This window comes from Anastrepha obliqua, chromosome 2, assembly GCF_027943255.1.
Source record: "Anastrepha obliqua isolate idAnaObli1 chromosome 2, idAnaObli1_1.0, whole genome shotgun sequence".
Classification (NCBI taxonomy): Eukaryota; Metazoa; Arthropoda; class Insecta; order Diptera; family Tephritidae; genus Anastrepha; species Anastrepha obliqua.
In genome coordinates, this window is record NC_072893.1 from 13,506,895 (window position 1) to 13,525,087 (window position 18,193).

At 34.2% G+C, this 18,193-nt stretch overlaps 6 protein-coding genes across 7 annotated transcripts; 3 read left to right on the forward strand and 3 right to left on the reverse strand.

The window, feature by feature from the left end:
• Positions 1-1,722: 1,722 nt before the first annotated feature.
• LOC129238601 (ubiquitin-like protein 5) lies at positions 1,723-2,276 on the reverse strand. The gene is made up of 3 exons (XM_054873671.1): positions 2,138-2,276; positions 1,946-2,084; positions 1,723-1,883 (listed from the first exon to the last, which is right to left on the reverse strand). Exons 1-3 carry the CDS (start codon positions 2,174-2,176, stop codon positions 1,840-1,842), a joined length of 222 nt encoding a protein of 73 aa, XP_054729646.1. The 5' UTR covers positions 2,177-2,276; the 3' UTR covers positions 1,723-1,839.
• A 1,412-nt stretch (positions 2,277-3,688) lies between these two features.
• LOC129237833 (anaphase-promoting complex subunit 15B) lies at positions 3,689-4,345 on the forward strand. Its single transcript, XM_054872785.1, has 2 exons — positions 3,689-4,033; positions 4,098-4,345. Exons 1-2 carry the CDS (start codon positions 3,823-3,825, stop codon positions 4,256-4,258), a joined length of 372 nt encoding a protein of 123 aa, XP_054728760.1. The 5' UTR covers positions 3,689-3,822; the 3' UTR covers positions 4,259-4,345.
• A 3,431-nt stretch (positions 4,346-7,776) lies between these two features.
• LOC129237096 (putative nuclease HARBI1) lies at positions 7,777-8,877 on the forward strand. The gene is made up of 5 exons (XM_054871516.1): positions 7,777-7,780; positions 7,854-7,963; positions 8,032-8,176; positions 8,232-8,336; positions 8,855-8,877. Exons 1-5 carry the CDS (start codon positions 7,777-7,779, stop codon positions 8,875-8,877), a joined length of 387 nt encoding a protein of 128 aa, XP_054727491.1.
• Positions 8,878-14,102: 5,225 nt separating this feature from the next.
• Positions 14,103-15,443, reverse strand: LOC129237910 (NADH-cytochrome b5 reductase-like). 2 transcript variants are annotated; one of them, XM_054872889.1, is made up of 2 exons: positions 15,384-15,443; positions 14,103-15,250 (listed from the first exon to the last, which is right to left on the reverse strand). In XM_054872889.1, exon 2 carries the CDS (start codon positions 15,136-15,138, stop codon positions 14,167-14,169), a length of 972 nt encoding a protein of 323 aa, XP_054728864.1. In that variant the 5' UTR covers positions 15,139-15,250; positions 15,384-15,443; the 3' UTR covers positions 14,103-14,166. The 2 variants fall into 2 exon arrangements, with proteins under 2 accessions (XP_054728864.1, XP_054728863.1); XM_054872888.1 differs by having other exon boundaries at positions 14,103-15,331; positions 15,384-15,403.
• A 56-nt stretch (positions 15,444-15,499) lies between these two features.
• LOC129237911 (probable tRNA(His) guanylyltransferase) lies at positions 15,500-16,695 on the forward strand. Its single transcript, XM_054872890.1, has 2 exons — positions 15,500-15,824; positions 15,885-16,695. The coding sequence occupies exons 1-2, from the start codon at positions 15,593-15,595 to the stop codon at positions 16,610-16,612; spliced, it is 960 nt and encodes a 319-aa protein (XP_054728865.1). The 5' UTR covers positions 15,500-15,592; the 3' UTR covers positions 16,613-16,695.
• Positions 16,605-17,403, reverse strand: LOC129237912 (protein Dr1). Its single transcript, XM_054872891.1, has one exon. The coding sequence runs from the start codon at positions 17,273-17,275 to the stop codon at positions 16,709-16,711; it is 567 nt and encodes a 188-aa protein (XP_054728866.1). The 5' UTR covers positions 17,276-17,403; the 3' UTR covers positions 16,605-16,708.
• Positions 17,404-18,193: the final 790 nt, after the last annotated feature.

The window sequence follows — 18,193 nt, forward strand, 5'->3', positions numbered from 1 at the left end:
TTTAGAAAAATTAAAATTTTTGAAAAAAAAATCCTTTGATCAGGCACGAGTTTTTTATGTTTTTCAAAAGCAGTATACGTTTTTTTGAAATCTACCAAGCGGTTTTTAAGTTACAGTGATCACCAGTTCGAAAAACATAGTTTTGAGAAAAACGCATTTAAAGTTTTGCTACTTGCTATCGAACGCTCCGTAGCGCCCGAGCGCCCTTTGTTAATTGTTGAATAACTCGAAAAGTATTTGTCGGATTCCCTTCAAATTTTCACACAATATTTTTAATTTATACTTTAAGAAAATGTAAAAAAAATATCATATTTTTTGAAAATTCTGACTACTCCTAACCCCCTATGGGTACGCATCACAGGCCCAAATTTTATCATCACAGAATTTTATGATATAATGCAAGGAAAATCCGAAAGATTTTATTATTATTATTATTATTTATTAAACATAGTATTAAATACAGTGCTTAATATCTAAAGAAATAGAGTACAAGCAGCTTAGGCCATCGACTCTTTAATGTTAAGTGGTAGATACATATGAATATCCGGCGGAGTCCTACCAGGTTACTCGCCCGTGTTTAGTGCTGAAAAATTCGCAATTTACGAAGCTATTGAATATGCTATTAAAAACAAAGGGAGGTTTATCGTTTGTTCTGATAGCTTCTCCTGCTTGAAAGCAGTCAGAAACGTTTACAATTTCACCACAGCAGTTTCTCAAATACGTGACATGTGCATCAAATTCACAAATAAAATTAAATTGCTCTGGGTGCCTGGTCATTCTGGTATAACTGGAAATGAGTTTGCCGATCATACTGCAAGTTATTTTGAAGCAGCACCGACCTTCCAGTTTACGTCTTTAGATAAAAAAGACCTAAAGAAGCACATAGAGATCCATATAATTTGAAAATGGGACATAGAGTGGCGCAGTTTCTTTCACAAATATAAAAGTACCAACCCAGACGGTAGTAAGGTATTTTACCCTAGTAAAACCACCCGTCACCAATCAACAATTTTTACCCGCCTCAGGATTTCCTCAACGAATGCTTAATTTTGGAGAGATTAAGGAAAAAACACTTTGGCTCGGCGAACCCAGCGTCTACTCTAAAATATGTAACATTTTAAGCATATATAATATAATTTCATCCAAGAAAGCAATTTAAGTATATGAAATTTTGTAATAATGTATGTAACCTATAATTTTAGTTCTAATTATCTTTATATTTCCGGAAAGAAAGTATGCTTTGATTCATATTTTTGTATATATTTGCATTTAACCCATTCGGAGAACACTTTCATATGTATAATTGTTCTTGTTGTTGTAGCAGCATAAACATTCCCCGTGCATATACGAGGAATGCTGCTGAAGTGGCAGTCCTTGGCCGGATATAAATCCGGGTCGTTCCGGTAACGTAAAATTGTCTGTCGTGGGACGGTTCTCATAACAGTTCCTTAAAAATATGCATACATATCCAAAAATTTTAAGTTTCAAATTTTGATTTTTTTTTCTCAAAACAGCCATGTTCTAGAAAGCTTGCACAATTTTATTCTATCACAAACATCACCATGGCATACCCCCCTTCTATTTTCGCATTCCACTTACCTTGCTACAAATGCTGGTTAAAGCGTTCATCGTGCTATATTTGTTAAACAGAATGACAATATTTTTATTTATGAATGTGTGAAGTTTAGTTGATTGATGAGATTAAGAGATGAATTTTGGTCATTGATCTTGATCAGCCATTTTTTATGCTGTTTTTTAATATATTTTATTTTTTTACTCCTTAAAATAAAAATTATTTATCAAAACTTCGTATTCAAACTTTATATTAAGATATCTAAACTATTGATAGTACAACTCCAAATTCATGCCATCGTGGATTTCATCTAGAAGGAAATGTAAAATTTAAGCGGAATGAGCAAACATTATTAAATTTTTTTCAATTTACAATCGCATAGACGAATGGGATCCTTATAGATGGTGTACCATTTCTTCAGAACAATTTTTTCCGATTTGGTGCCTGTTTGCGCCGCGATCAATTTCTTTAGGTCGCCAATGGTGTCATCGGGATTGCACTTCACGCGCACCTACGAAAAACAAAACTGCTTGTAATTTATTCATATTTTATAAACATGCTTACTTTTTTCCCCAAACGATCGTTGCAAGTGATTTCAATCATTTTTGGGCTTTAACATAAGACAATTACTCTGAAAAATACAATTGTAATATCTCTAAAACAAACCGCAACACAACTAGATAAATTACTTTTTATTTGACATTTCCTACAGCTGACAGAATAAACATTTTGAAGCCAATGGATTACAGAGTTGCTCTTATTTATATGGTGACTAAAATAATATTGACTTGATTAGCGCGATAAACGCTTACGCGATTTTGGCATTATTAATATGGACTATAAGAGATATAACGAAACACGCGGGTTTGATGTAAAGAGTGACTTAATTATATTTTATCAGTTGTAGATTAACAGACCTATTATTACTACTTTCAATTCCGACGTGATCATGAAATTCTCCCGCAAGCCTGAAATTTGAGAAATCGGTAATATTGATTTCAAATGAAATAGAGCTTAAACAGTTTTTCGTGACATTAATGAGGTCTTTGTCGAGGGAAAACATAGAATTAATAAGAAAAATTAAAACGTTTTTGTAAATGTTTTAAAGTGAACAAATATGTGAGGAAATTAATTTATTGGTAAATAGTGTACCATTTCCAAGCAGTTTTTAGAGTAAGTCTCGACCATCTATACAACGCCGTCACTATGAGAAGTTAAGTAATATGTTAATGGAAGGGCTGGAAGAAATTTAAGTTAAATTATTATCATATATTTATTAAAATTAGTGAATTAAAAGCAGTTTCACATATGTGCTGATAAAAATTAAATCAATTTATTAACATATTCTTATGAAAAAGGAGAAAGAAGATGATAAAGCTGCGTCTGCTAGAAATCGTAAAGTATTCAATACGAAGTCTAATACTGTTACTCCACATTTGTGGCTTAGTCCAAGTGCATCCAGCCCCATAAAAAGTTCAAATCGATGTTCTTAACAAAACTTAAAGGCATAGTTAATTTGATATTGTTACTTTTTTATAACAACTCACGCTTAATAGTCTAAGTTTGCGCTCTACTTGCAAAGACCTGGTTTTTTCTAGCTTCCTCTGCTACCAATAAAACTGCATTCTTTTATTTTATTATATTTTCATAATAATGCATTCTAAATCCATAATTATCAACTAATGAAACAAAAATTACCTGAATTTCATTTAAAAAGTAGCGCGAATAGGACTAATGTAAGCGGTTGGCACATTAAACATGTGGCAGCAGTAGAGAAAAAACAACAAGAGCAATGTATGTAATTTGGTTTTGCTTTTGGTTCCTAGTCAATATCTATAAACAAAGATTGACAGTTTAGATTAACTTAAACAACTTTGACAATTTATGGACCAAATAAATCACAGTTTAGATTAACTTAAACAACTTTGACAATTTATGGACCAAATAAATAGAAAATTATTCAAATTTAAGCCGTACTGTTGCTAGCTGCTTAATATATATATTTAGGTTGCTAATCTATTTCAGACTATTTGATGGTTAATATTTTTATTTAAACTCCATTCAGTCCAATTATGGATTACCGAAAATTGCAACCCTGTTCAGAACAAAACTGGAAGTTATGTATTTGTTTACAAATTGCAAAAACTAGCGAATTCAGTTAGCACTAAATTATTTTTCATATCTTACTTAATTTATTTAGACGTTCAAGTTAAACGTTCTGGCCAACTTTACAAATAAACTTGTATGTCATGTCAATGATACCCTTCTTTCCGTCTTTGCGACCACAAATTGCCAATCGCATATGGTTCGAAATTAACACACCTTCCAGCGAAGACGATGTTTTACGCTATGAACGAGAACATGATAACTGGAAGGAATCTATTAAAAATGCTGCGAGTGATATCCCGCCACTGGGTAAAGTATTAACAAAGCCGGGACCAGAAACTGATGACGAAGATGGTACGTAATAAATTTTAAACTGCAATTGCGATTTTATCAAAACGATCATCGTTTGTGCTTTCAGCCAACGATGACAGCGATGATTCGGATACTCATGACGATGATGATGATACAAATGACAGAGCCATCCCTGGTCAACCTGAGCATTCGGCACTTTATTCGCCGGGTGATGATATTAACCCTATGAATGAAGATGCCATACCAACAACGGCTGATACATTGTGAATCTTTAGCATTGGCTTTGTCTAGTTTTACGACGAATAATGAAAAAAACTGCACTAGTATTAAATAAATAGAGTGGTATTTCCGCGACTTGAAGCCTTATTAGTTTGCGGCAAAGAAAAACATTAAGGATGTACGTACGGATATTATGAATGCTTCTTTCACTTATCGTTTAATGGATGGTGATTTGAATTTAATGGCCGAAAGAAAACTACATCTTTTAGATGATCTATGATTTAGCATTAACTCAGGAAAAATCCAAAACGGGCATACGTTTATGACATCGAATCAAATACATAATTATTATGGTTTTACAGATTTAAATGACTAAGGGTGTTATTATGATAAACAGGTACAAAAATTGTACGACTGTTGATTGTCGTACTGGATGGCCGGATTATTCATTTCTTGTCGGAAACCAAAGACATATCTAACCACTGTTTGACGAATTTGCATGACACTCAAGGTATTGGCGGAAGCGAGAAATGCCGAACTCTTAAAGTAATGCCTTGAGTTGTTGGTGCTACTACGCTACCGATTTTTAAACTGTGTGCGGATGCTTTTAAGTAGTACTACACTGCTAGCTTTCATTTTCTGGTTCCTCAAATGTTTTATGTCATGTAATTAAAAAACTCGCTAATAATTTCATAGAACAGTTGGCAATAATTTTGGATTGATAATTTGAAAGATGTTTGTGTTGAAATCTCGCGGTATTACAGGACATTACATCATGGGACTCCTAGTCGATGGCATTATGTGTTCTCTAAATTCTTGGAGCAAAATTTATAAGGTATGCAGAAACATATTTATATTTTTAAAGAACTACATATTTACTTAATATAGAAATTTTAAATAACCAATAATTGGAATTTAAATTGAATTTTTAGTCTCTTCAGTCATTTAAGAATAATATAGAAAATTTAAATAACCAACAACTAAAATTTAAATTGAATATTTAATCTCTTCAGTCATTTGATGGAACTAATAGCACTATTTTTGAAACTCGATGCTATTGCAGTGAATTCTACCGAGACACTGTTACTAGCTAATTGATATTTTGCGTGGAGACCTTTAGGTAGCGTTGGGCCAGCAATCGTCTACTTTCTGCTTTCCACAATTTAACGGTCTATTAGTTCTTTAAATGCCTGTTGGAGATTTCGCTGGAACCCTTAAGTCTATGTGTATATACATACATATATATATAGAGGAAGAACGTAAAAATAAAATAGTAGCTTATATAGACGAGGTCACTAAATGGTTAAAAATGAACTAACTTAAATTGAATGAAAAAGACAAAAATGCTAGAAATTAACATTAGCGGTGCATCTGAATTACAAATAAACAACAACAAAATTGAAAAAGTTAACACCATCAAATATGTAGGAGCAGTATTGACAAATAATTAAAATTTAAGGATCATATTGAATAATGCAAGAAGATTGGTAAAAAATTAGCCTACTTTAAAAGAATTCGCAATAAAATAGATATAATGACCGCAATAAAAATAAATAATGTCATGATTAAATCACAATTTGAATATTGCTCCACAATCACCAAACACAAATGGAAAGATTGCAAAAATTGCAGAATAAGGGCATGCGACATATATTAAAATGAGGTAGATTTACATCAATTAAGGTCATGTTAGAGACTTTAAAGTGGCTTAATAAAAAAGGTTAGGGGTAGTCAGAGGCCCGAAAAAATGATGATTTTCAATAATTTTTTTTGCTAGTCAATAGCTTTATTTTACAAAAACAAAAACATAGCATTAATACATCATGTTTCGACTTGACTTTAGCAAAATTTCAACAACAAAAATTAATAATTGTAAAAGTTATCGCTTTTTGTGTGGAGCGCGTTTCTCCAGAAAACCCTTGCGGTGATCATCACAAGTCCTTGGAGATTCATATAAAATCAATCGGGCAAGGAAAATTAGTTTTACTAAGAGATAATCTTGTGCCTCATCGAAGCTTTTTTCCAAAACTAAAAATATGGCGGCCTCAGGAAATATTTTTCAGATTTTCGAGGAAAAAACCGACATTTAATTATATAAAAAAAATCTAAATTTTTGGAAAAAAATCATTCGATCAGGCGCGAGTTTTTTATATTTTTCAAAAACAGTATAAATTTAATTGAAATCTATTAAGCCCTTTTTAAGTTACAGTGATCACCAGTTAAAAAAACAAAGTTTTGAGAAAAACCCATTTAAAGTCTTGCTAACGCTCCGGAGCTCCCGAGCACCTTTTTTTAATTGTTGAATAACTCGAAAAGTATTTGTCGGATTAACTTCAAATTTTCACGCAATATTTTTAAAATATTATACTTTAAGAAAATGCAAAAAAAAAATCAAATATTTTGAAAATTCCGACTACCTACCCCTAACCCCATGAGAGAACGATTTGAACTAATACCCTTACGGCAGTTCACAAAATTAAAAATAAAAATGCACCAGTGTATTTATCAGATAGGATTGAATACGTAAAAGAAGTACAAAAATCTGAACTACAAAATAATAACGACTTTAGAATTTGGTATAGACAGAGCAATAAAGCTCAAAATTCAGTGTTTTATATTGGCCTGAAATTGTGCAATGGCTTACCAATGGAAAAAAAACGAAAAAAGTATACAGTACTTAAAAAAAATATGTAGAACTGATTAGAAATGAGAGATATAATTTAATGTAAGAAATATCAATACTTTATATTGACTAAATACTAATAAATAAATAATAATAATACATATATACATACTTACAAATCGATGGTTTTCGAGAAAAGCTACACAACTCAAAATTCGGAGTTTTGCCGTTAAAAGCAAAAATCAACTACAGAGTTTATGGCCCCTATTATGAGCAACATTCGATCTTCGACTGTAGTCGAAAGTGCTGATCGAACGAATTTTCATTTGGTATTATGGTGCTCATTCGTTGAAGAATAGGACTATTGTGAATTTCGATCGCTCGACGCATTTACAATAGATAATTTTTTCTCAGCTGATACAGCAAATCAAAATAAAAGAAAAAGCGATTGTCTTGAAATTCTTTGCTAACATTATTTTTAAAAGTTAAAAAAAGTAATTTACGTGAAAATGAGTACAACGGAGTTGTGGTTCGACGATTCATCGGACGATGAAAGTTTAGTGGAACTAGCCAAATGTAGGAAGCAGTTGAGGGACGCATCCAACCCCCTAGAAATGGCTTCCACTGAGTAAGTTTAGTATTTTCAAAATGTGTTGACGTACTTAATATTACAGAAATTTCCTTACAGATTTTTAAAGAACTTTAGATTATCTAAAGAAGCGTTTGTGAACCTACTGTCCACTACAGAAAACCAGTTGCAGCAGTGCACCCGAGCCAAATCGATTCCTAATATTTTAAAGCTAGCCACAGTTCTGCGATTTTGTGCTCAGGGATCGTACCAATTGAGTATTGGTAATGAGGGTATGATAGGACTTGCTCAACCCACTGTGTCTGTTGTGCTATCAGAAATAATAGATGTCCTGGAAAATTATATTTGCCAAAGATGGGTAAAATTTAGTAGCACAGAGACTGATCTGCAACAAAGAAAAGCACATTTTTATAGCAAATACCGGATTCCAGGAATAATTGGCTGTGTTGATGGCACGCATGTTAAAATTGTCGCTCCCAGGAAAGAAGTTCAGCATTTGTATTACAACAGGAAGGGATTCTACAGCATTAATGCTATGATTGTAAGTAGACATTTGCATATATTTAAATATGAGTCATAAATTCTAAATGCGAATAATGTAAATTTTAGGTTTGTGATCATACAATGAAAATAACCTATATAAATGCGAAAAATCCAGGAGCTACTTATGACTCCATGGCTTTCAACATGTCGCCATTGAAAGCGTATTTAGAGGAGCAACATCTCAATGGCCGTCGCAATACTTGGCTCCTCGGTATGTAATAAACACCAATTGAAACTCCGTTTTTAATAATTTTTGTCTGTCTCAGGTGATGCTGGATACGCTCTAAAACCTTATTTAATGACGCCGTTCAGAAACTCTGAGGAAGGGTCTCCACAAAGGACCTACAACAAACAGCATGCCAAAGCGAGAAGTATAATTGAGAGAACAATTGGAGTCCTGAAAAATCGATTTAGATGTTTGTTGCAGGCAAGAGCTCTTCACTATTCTCCAAAAAAAGCAACACAAATTATTAATGTGTGTGCAGCTTTGCACAACATTTGCTTGTTTTATAATGTACAACTTCCGGATGAAGAGTTATCCGACGAGACCCTCAACGATGATGCTGCAGATATTGAAGTGGAGCCAAATAACGGAGAAGGAGAACACATAAGAAATGAAATTCTTAGAATATTATAAAAAAATTTAAGAAGTATTAAATAGAAACCTTTATGCCACAGTTTCTGTTTTATTTTTGTTATAAATTTTCTTTATTCAGTTATCCATCATTAGAAAAAAATATGTATTTCAGCTCTACGTATTTCAATTTGCTATTTAGTTCAAAATCAATCTCATTTCTTTAATAAAAAACATTAATTCATTTGTTTAACCTACTTTAAATATATACAGTCTTTTCCTTATACTAATATAAAACAAAAAATATCACTTCAGTTTCTTTAAGGCACATAGCTTAAAGCTATGTAAATATAAAAATTAATTCATTTGTTTAACCTACTTTAAATATATACAGTCTTTTTTCCTAATACTAATATAAAACAAAAAATATCACTTCAGTTTCCTTAACACTAAATATAAAAATTATTTCGATAGCAATTTCTTTTTTATCTCTAAAATCGCTACTTTTAATTGTAGTTTTGATCTGCGGTCTTGTTGCTTCCTCAGAACTTCTTCTTTGTAAACGCGCAATTTCTCCCGTTTTAGTTGCAAGAGTTCGTCGGTCGCTTTTTTTTTTAACTCGTAATTTTTTTTTCCGTATTCCGCTGTTTCTGCAGCACTTTGCTTAATTTGTTGCAATGTAGATATCATTTGTTCGTGAAATTGTTTTTGGCCATCAGTCTGCAACTCCAGTAACCTCAATCTCTCTGCTTTTTGAGATTTTTTGTTTGTTCTGGTTTTTCCTGCTGGCTCCTCGTGAACATTTAAATTTAAATCGTCCTCACTTTCCTCATAGTTTTGGACCAGAAGCTCTGGGCTGGGATTTGACGCGGACAAAACTGTGAACTGGTCACTGGTAGTTGTATCCAGGCCAAATTCCACCCCAGGCGGATTTACACAGACATCAAATTGCAGCAAACCGATTATGCTTTCTTCAGTATTTGTAAGTCCCTGAAGTTTGTTAGGGCCCCCACCTGTTGCTCGAAGCTCAGCTTTGTTTTGCGACATTTTTTTTTTCGCTTTTGACTTCATGTCAGCCCATACCTGCCAAGGGAAAAATGTATTTATATAAACATCACACAAAAAAAAAAAAACCATTATTAACCTTAATCCATTTTGCTGCCGTTCGAATTGGTGGTCCCAAGCAATTCAGCTCCGTTGTGAATTCTTCCCATTTTTTTGCTGCATGTACTTTGCTGCAAATCCCTTTTGCAAATTGTGGATTCGCTTCCATTAATGCAACTAGTTTTTCTAGTTGCTGTTTGGTACTCACGACTTTCGACCTGCATAAAATTAACAAAATTAGTATATATTTATTATTTGGTTACTATAAAACCATAAATAATCGCAAACAACTTACATTTAAACAAGTTTACCCACAATACGCAACACAGTCGAAAGCAAAACTGCATTCGACTCTAAATTCGGTATTCAACGAAAATTTCGACAGGGCTGCACCGCTCATAATACCAAATTGACATTCGATTTTCGATCTTCGACAACCAACGAATATCGAAGATCGAATGCAACTCATAATAGGGGCCTATATATTTTTATCTGGAAAAGCGTCATAAGCGAATCTTGAAGCAATTCTGAGAGATGGCGTTAGTATCGTTTTGTCAGGTGATCGAATTGGCGCGACACTTATCTAGAAAACTGACCCAACTCAGTAGTGGTGTCGCATTTTTATTTTTGAATTATGTCACTTTTCTCGAAAACCATCGAAATGTTGTTACTATATTTATATTTTATAATTTATGTTTTAGGCACAAATTTTTCATATATTCGTACATAACCTATATTTATTTTTTCTTGGAAGCGGAATGCTACAAATTAACCTTAGACAGAAACAGTACAGCCCCATAACTGGTACATCTCGGAAAAGGCTAATCACCAGCTGTGGAACCAAGCGCGCAGTTTTCCCTCGATAGTAAGTTCTAATAAAGGGATTATATACAGTTAGAAGGCCGAAAAAAGCGAATTTTCGAGATTTTTTTTGAGAAAACTTTTAAATTTATTGATCTAAAAATTTGTACACATATTGGCCCCTATTATGAGTTGCATTCGATCTTCGATATTCGTTGGTTGTCGAAGATCGAAAATCGAATGTCAATTTGGTATTATGAGCGGTGCAGCCCTGTCGAAATTTTCGTTGAATACCGAATTTAGAGTCGAATGCAGTTTTGCTTTCGACTGTGTTGCGTATTGTGGGTAAACTTGTTAAAATGTAAGTTGTTTGCGATTATTTATGGTTTTATAGTAACCAAATAATAAATATATACTAATTTTGTTAATTTTATGCAGGTCGAAAGTCGTGAGTACCAAACAGCAACTAGAAAAACTAGTTGCATTAATGGAAGAGAATCCACAATTTGCAAAAGGGATTTGCAGCAAAGTACATGCAGCAAAAAAATATGAAGAATTCACAACGGAGCTGAATTGCTTGGGACCACCAATTAAAACGGCAGCAAAATGGATTAAGGTTAATAATGGTTTTTTTTTTGTGTGATGTTTATATAAGTACATTTTTCCCTTGGCAGGTATGGGCTGACATGAAGTCAAAAGCGAAAAAAAAATGTCGCAAAACAAAGCTGAGCTCCGAGCAACAGGTGGGGGCCCTAACAAACTTCAGGGACTTTCAAATACTGAAGAAAGCATAATCGGTTTGCTGCAATTTGATGTCTGCATAAATCCGCCTGGGGTGGAATTTGCCCTGGATACAACTACCAGTGACCAGTTCACAGTTTTGTCCGCGTCAAATCCCAGCCCAGAGCTTCTGGTCCAAAACTATGAGGAAAGTGAAGCCGATTTAAATTTAAATGTTCACGAGGAGCCAGCAGGAAAAACCAGAACAAACAAAAAGTCTCAAAAAGCAGAGAGATTGAGGTTACTGGAGTTGCAGACTGATGGCCAAAAACATTGCACAAAATCAAGCAAAGTGCTGCAGAAACAGCGAAATACTCAAAAAAAAATTACGAGTTAAAAAAAACGCAACCGACGAACTCTTGCAACTAAAACGGGAGAAATTGCGCGTTTACAAAGAAGAAGTTCTGAGGAAGCAACAAGACCGCAGATCAAAACTACAATTAAAAGTAGCGATTTTAGAGATCAAAAACAAATTGCTATCGAAATAATTTTTATACTTAGTGTTAAGGAAACTGAAGTGATATTTTTTGTTTTATATTAGTATAAGGAAAAGACTGTATATATTTAAAGTAGGTTAAACAAATGAATTAATGTTTTTTATTAAAGAAATGAGATTGATTTTGAACTAAATAGCAAATTGAAATACGTAGAACTGAAATACATATTTTTTTCGAATAACGAATAACTGAATAAAGAAAATTTATAACAAAAATAAAACAGAAACTGTGGCATAAAGGTTTGTATTTAATACTTTTTAGATTTTTTTATAATATTCTAAGAATTTCATTTCTTATGTTTTCTGCTTCTCCGTTATTTGACTCCACTTCAATATCTTCAGCATCATCGTTGGGTATTTGCTATAAAAATGTGCTTTTCTTTGTTGCAGATCAGCCTCTGTGCTACTAAATTTTACCCATCTTTGGCAAATATAATTTTCCAGGACATCTATTATTTCTGATAGCACAACAGACACAGTGGGTTGAGCAAGTCCTATCATACCTTGATTACCAATACTCAATTGGTACGATCCCTGAGCACAAAATCGCAGAACTGTGGCTAGCTTTAAAATATTAGGAATCGATTTGGCTCGGGTGCACTGCTGCAACTGGTTTTCTGTAGTGGACAGTAGGTTCACAAACGCCTCTTTAAATAATCTAAAGTTCTTTAAAAATCTGTAAGGAAATTTCTGTAATATTAAGTACGTCAACACATTTTGAAAATTCTGAACTTACTCAGTGGAAGCCATTTCTAGGGGGTTGGAGGCGTCCCTCAACTGTTTTCTACTTCTAGCTAGTTCCACTAATCTTTCATCGTCCGATGAATCGTCGAACCACAACTCCGTTGTACTCATTTTCACATAAATTACTTTTTTTAACTTTTAAAAATGTTATTAGCAAAGAATTTCAGTACAATCGGTTTTTCTTTTATTTTGATTTGCTGTATCAGCTGAGAAAAAATTATCTATTGTAAATGCGTCGAGCGATCGAAATTCACAATAGTCCTATTCTTCAACGAATCAGCACCATAATACCAAATGAAAATTCGTTCGATCAGCACTTTCGACTACAGTCGAAGATCGAATGTTGCTCATAATAGGGGCCATTATGTTATCTGTTAACTGTATTTTAAGGCTTAGTATTAGTAAGAATATTTATTGGAAAGAAGCTACACCTGATCTCCGACAGCTCCTCTCAAAAAAGACGTTTTGCGGTTGCCACTATATCTCTGAACTGGATCCTCTGAAATTAAAAAACCAAACAGATTTCGTTAAAGTAATGTTAAGTCGAGTAATTAATGGAAGGAATAAGCAAAATAAATTTTTTAGACGAAATGGGGGTTTCTCAAATCAAAAATAGATAAATTTTGGCCTTATATAGTTTATAAAAAAATATTTATCCGTGATTATTGAAAAATATATTTAAAAAGCTCGTGTTAAAATTTGTGACTAATCGGTTAAACCGTTTTCGAATAATGTTGGTCACCGACTTTTAAAACAACATTTTGTGAAAAACGGGTTTAACTTAAGGGGTTACATGGGTTTCATCGGGTAAAAAAGGCCTATTTTAAATATTTTTTTCTCCTCCATTGTGACGTCATTTCCGGTGACCCCTCGAAAAAAGGGTGCATCCGCGTTGTCCTCTTAACTCCTGACAGGATAATCAAAAATGAAAAAATAAAAATAAGCGTTTTAGTTAAGACCATAAACTCGTGCTTGAACGAAGGAAAGAAAAAAAGTAAAAATTGGAATTTTGGCAGACAATGAAAATTTTGGTCAAATTTGCTTGACATTTTGTTTTTTTTTTAAATAGTTATAATTGAAAAACAAAAAAATCCTTCGTCCAAGCACGAGTATTTGTATCTCGAACACTTGTGTAAAATTTCATCAAGATCGGTTGAGTAGTTTTCGAGAACATTTGACAACCGACTTTGAAAACACGGTTCCAAGAAAAACGCGTTTAAAATTTTGAGTAACAATAAAAGTGGCTTGGAGTGCACACCTTCCAAAGGCTGTATCTCCGAAACTATTATTCGGATCGACTTGAAAATTTAGGATAATATTCTTGAGATGTTAAATTAATAAGCCAAATTAATAAGCCAAAAAAAAATCGATTTTTTGAACCCACGAAACCCATGTAACCCCCTAAAGCATTGTACTTTCAAGCACTCTGAAATGCCTTTTTAAAATTTGCATATGTATTCTTAAATATATGTACATTAAGAAACCAAAATTAAAAAAAAATCGATTTTTTGAAAATTCTACCTTATACAACCCCTTAACCGAAATGCACGAAATATACATATATTCAAGCTATTCGATTGAAAACTCTCTTGCAACAAGCAGGCTTTTGCATTAACTAAATTTAGAAAATTACTTCAATGAGACTTTACAAAAATTATATATTTTTTTATTTCACTAACCTCCCCATAACTATAAATTAGTTTTATAACAGCAAAATATTTTTTTCTAAAAATCCCACTTTGGAATTTTCTACCATTTCGGCAACAATTTTTTGGAATCGTTTATCACCTGCAATTACAAACTCTAAATTTGTACCTTCATTAACACATTTGCACACATCAATTAAATCTGTTTCATTCAAGCGTCGCAAAAAAACTGCTTCTTTATACCATAACTGTTTTGAGAACCATGCGCATTTCCCCGAGCATTCAGTGTTTTTGCACATATCCGACGGACAACGCTGATGTGCGAGATATATGCGATTTGTGTAATTCCAATATTTGTTGAATTCTCGTAATGTATCGCGAAAGAATGCATGCTGTAAGTCCCTATAGCACACCAGCTGGACAACTTTACTGAAATCTTCGTCATTCTCAAGGATTTCTTTAACAATACGAAGCGTTGGTGCAATTGCTACACCCTGTGTAATAACAAAAATATGACGTTCTGTATCACGGCTGGTTATGGTTTCAGGTGCGCCTATGGGACCACGGAATTCCACAGAATCGCCAACCTGTAGACTACTAATAAAACGTGACATCGGACCATTGGGTGCAAGATTTACAAGGATTTTGAATTCCATCGCCAAAACATCAACCCAAAAAGGTGAATAAGGTCGCAACCATACAAGGCCACTTGGCAGTATAGCGCGCATCATTACGTGATGACCGGCTGGTATTTCCAAAATATAATCGCTCGCATTATTTGGCAGCTCAGCAACACTGAAGTGAAGTTCCAGTACTTCGGGCAGATCATCTTCACTATTATTCGACTTTTCACCCTTCGGATTATGCGGACGCTTGCTGAGTAATCGGAATTTTTGATAGGCCGATATGATATTATGTTTGCCAAGTCGATCAATAGCCACAGATTTCCGAAGGCCCACATCTAATACACAGTTCACACAACCATTCCCGCAACAGTCATTTTCATTGGCCACAGTTCTTTCGTCCATTATGCAGACCTGGCACCAAAGTTAAGTTGTTTATACAATCCTACAAGTGGGTTGTTTTTTCATCTCTTCAGCATTTTAAAATTTTCGACAAGGTACAAGGCAGGGCCGCGTGCTACACGACATGAGAACGAAAGAAATTTAAGTTTAGATCCGACAAAGCGAATAGCGCGAAAATATTCAAAAATTGTAATATCTATAAGAAAAATAAAAACTATATTTATTGATTTCTAGCATTTGCATTTTACCAATGAGTTGTATTCCAATGATGCTTTGTTGAATCAGGCAATTTCAGCTGTGCGTATTTGACAATCAGCTGATGGATATTTAGCGAGTTTGTTTGTATGAATGTGCAACTGTTTAAAGGAAAACTTCAGTGCATGCTTATTATTAATTTACATTTATTTAATGATAAATGATAAAAGAAATAACAGGAAAGTTATTCCAACTATAATTAATGCGTATATTACACTCTACTATCCAATTGCTGAAGAAATCGGCTAAGATTCTGAGTCAACAACGTGTTTTGCATACATCTGGGATGGCCTGCAGTCGATTCGAATACGTTAAAAATTACGAACAGGACGACAGTATCCTGCCAAATGTTTGGATTGTGATACGTTTAGACGGCAAAGGATTTCATAAATTTTCCAAAACACATGACTTTGCCAAGCCCAATGATACAAACGGTAAGACGCATAAACATGAGTGTTTTTCTCTCTTATACTGATTGCAATTTACCCATGCAGCTCTTAATTTGATGAGCACTGCCGCAGTAGCTGTGATGGAAGAATTTCGTGACATAATACTGGCTTATGGTCAAAGTGATGAATACTCATTTGTTTTTCGCAAAGAAACTAACGTTTTTAATCGGCGCGCCGCAAAATTATTGACCTATGTTACGAGCTTATTCACCTCAGCATATGTGTTTAACTGGTGCTCGTTGATGCACAGTAAACCTTTGCTCTATCCGCCATGTTTTGATGGCCGCATCGTTTTGTATCCATCGGATCAGAATTTATGTGACTATCTTAGCTGGCGTCAAGCTGATGTACACATTAATAATTTATACAATACAGCTTTTTGGAATTTGGTACTACAATCAGGTCTTAGTAATCAAGAAGCAGAAGCTGAATTGCGTGGTACATACTCCGCCGACAAAAATGAAATGCTCTTTACAAAATTTGGCATAAATTACAACAATCTGCCTGCAATGTTTCGCAAAGGTACAATACTGCTAAGAAAGCGCGTGAAAACGACAGGTGAGGATGGTTTAAATAGGCAGCTGATTGTACCGTATCACGATGATATGATACGTGCAAAATTTTGGAAAGAACATAGTGAATTGTTGGGCAAGTATAAGCCGGGCGATTTTTTATGTACTTCTGATGACATTTCCACTATACTGAGTTATCAAATAAAGAAGTTGAGTATAGGCGGCGAGGAAAAGCAAAAAGGTATCGAAAATGTTAGTTAGCATTAAATTAATATAAGTTGTATTATTTGTCTGCAAAATTAAATAAAAAATATGTATCTATACATTCTTAAATCTAATCCGAATCAGGCTACAGTATCAGTAATCCTCATCGTCGTCATCTTCATCATCTAAGCCACCACCGCTTGTGCTGCACTGGGACTTCATTTGACGATGCATCAATTCGGCGCTTTGCTGCACTGCTGTCGCCTGCATACTAATCCACTGTTGTTGTTCTTCTCTAGCTTGCTCTTCGCGTGCTTTTGCAAAAAGTTCTTGCTGTTGTCGTAATAGTTCCTCTTCAGGTATACCAAGATTTTCAAGTCGTGTACTTTGGCGACGTCGTTTGGCCGCAACCTCTTTGCAATCATTCAGAACAGCTTCTGCCTCCTGCTTGTAATCACAGAAGCCCAATCGGTCAAGTGCTTCCAACACGTGTTCCGCATTAATTGTCTTCTTATTACGCCTGTTGCAAACTTCATTTGCTTCAGAGGAAATCAAGTGTATAAATTCTGTGCAACAATTAAGAATCAGCTCCCGACTCTCATTCGCCACGCGCACTGATGGTACTAATTCTTTTATAATTTTGTTAATACTTGCGCGCGGCAACGTCAATTCATCATCCTCGTTTGGGGGCGGACAAAGCTCGTCCTCCGGATCTGCCATTTTGTTCAAATAAAATTAGCACGTTTACAAATATAACGGAGAAATTAAGAGGGCACAAATATATAAATATTTGTCCTAATAGTTTTCTTATAAAACAACAAACAAACTGTATATGCCAAAATTTGACAGCAGCGCAGAATTTCCTTAAAACGCTCAGATGCCAAACTTGACAACCGGCAAACAAACAAATTTCCCTATTTTATGTGCTGAATACATGAACGATCATGCTCGACAGTTTTGCTCAAAATTCTCCGGTCGCAACTGCGGCCGCTCATTTTCGTTAGTCAACAATTAACCGTAAAGCTAAATACACACCAGGCAACCGTTGAAGCAACGGTTGCAGCAACGTGTTGCCTTTGTTTAAGAAACACGTTGCGACCGTTGCTTCAATCTCAGTATTGTGTGTAACTGTGGTGCAGGAAAGGTACAAGCGGAAGATACGTAAAATTAAATTTTTTAAATGATCGACGAAATGCGTAAAATTACTTCTCTTATTATAATTGACGAACTTTTGTACGAAAATGAGGAAGAAGAGATGCAACAAAAGAAGAGAAAAAAAATCTGGTCCAAAAATTGACTTTTAAAAAAATCGAATTTTCGAACGAGAGGCTGCTGAAAGAACTGAAGGAAAATGAGCCAGCGGACTATAAAAATTACATGAGGATGGACGAAGCCCTGTTTAGAAAATTGTTGGACTTCGTAAAGGCCAAAATAACGAAACAAGATACCATAATGAGAGAGGCAATATCAGCAGAAATTAGACTGGCAATAACTTTGCGGTATCTTGCAACAGGAAACGCTTTTGCGGACTTGAAATTTTTATCAATTTTATTGTATTCATTTTTTAATTGTTAGTATGCTTTTTTTTCTGAAATTTTTATTTTTATATTTTTCACTACTTATATCCCACAGCTTTCT

Coding starts and splice junctions, on each gene's coding strand:
- LOC129237910 (XM_054872889.1), bottom strand. CDS start 15,138: ATGGACGAAAGAACTGTGGCCAATGAAAATGACTGTTGCGGGAATGGT.
- LOC129237096 (XM_054871516.1), top strand. Junction 7,964..8,031: donor ACAGCATTAATGCTATGATT/GTAAGTAGACAT, acceptor TGTAAATTTTAG/GTTTGTGATCATACAATGAA. Junction 8,177..8,231: donor TCGCAATACTTGGCTCCTCG/GTATGTAATAAA, acceptor TGTCTGTCTCAG/GTGATGCTGGATACGCTCTA.
- LOC129238601 (XM_054873671.1), bottom strand. CDS start 2,176: ATGATTGAAATCACTTGCAACGATCGTTTGGGGAAAAAA. Junction 2,085..2,137: donor ACGATCGTTTGGGGAAAAAA/GTAAGCATGTTT, acceptor TGTTTTTCGTAG/GTGCGCGTGAAGTGCAATCC. Junction 1,884..1,945: donor TCCCATTCGTCTATGCGATT/GTAAATTGAAAA, acceptor ATTTCCTTCTAG/ATGAAATCCACGATGGCATG.
- LOC129237833 (XM_054872785.1), top strand. CDS start 3,823: ATGTCAATGATACCCTTCTTTCCGTCTTTGCGACCACAAATTGCCAAT. Junction 4,034..4,097: donor AGAAACTGATGACGAAGATG/GTACGTAATAAA, acceptor TTGTGCTTTCAG/CCAACGATGACAGCGATGAT.
- LOC129237912 (XM_054872891.1), bottom strand. CDS start 17,275: ATGGCAGATCCGGAGGACGAGCTTTGTCCGCCCCCAAACGAGGATGAT.
- LOC129237911 (XM_054872890.1), top strand. CDS start 15,593: ATGCGTATATTACACTCTACTATCCAATTGCTGAAGAAATCGGCTAAG. Junction 15,825..15,884: donor CAAGCCCAATGATACAAACG/GTAAGACGCATA, acceptor TTACCCATGCAG/CTCTTAATTTGATGAGCACT.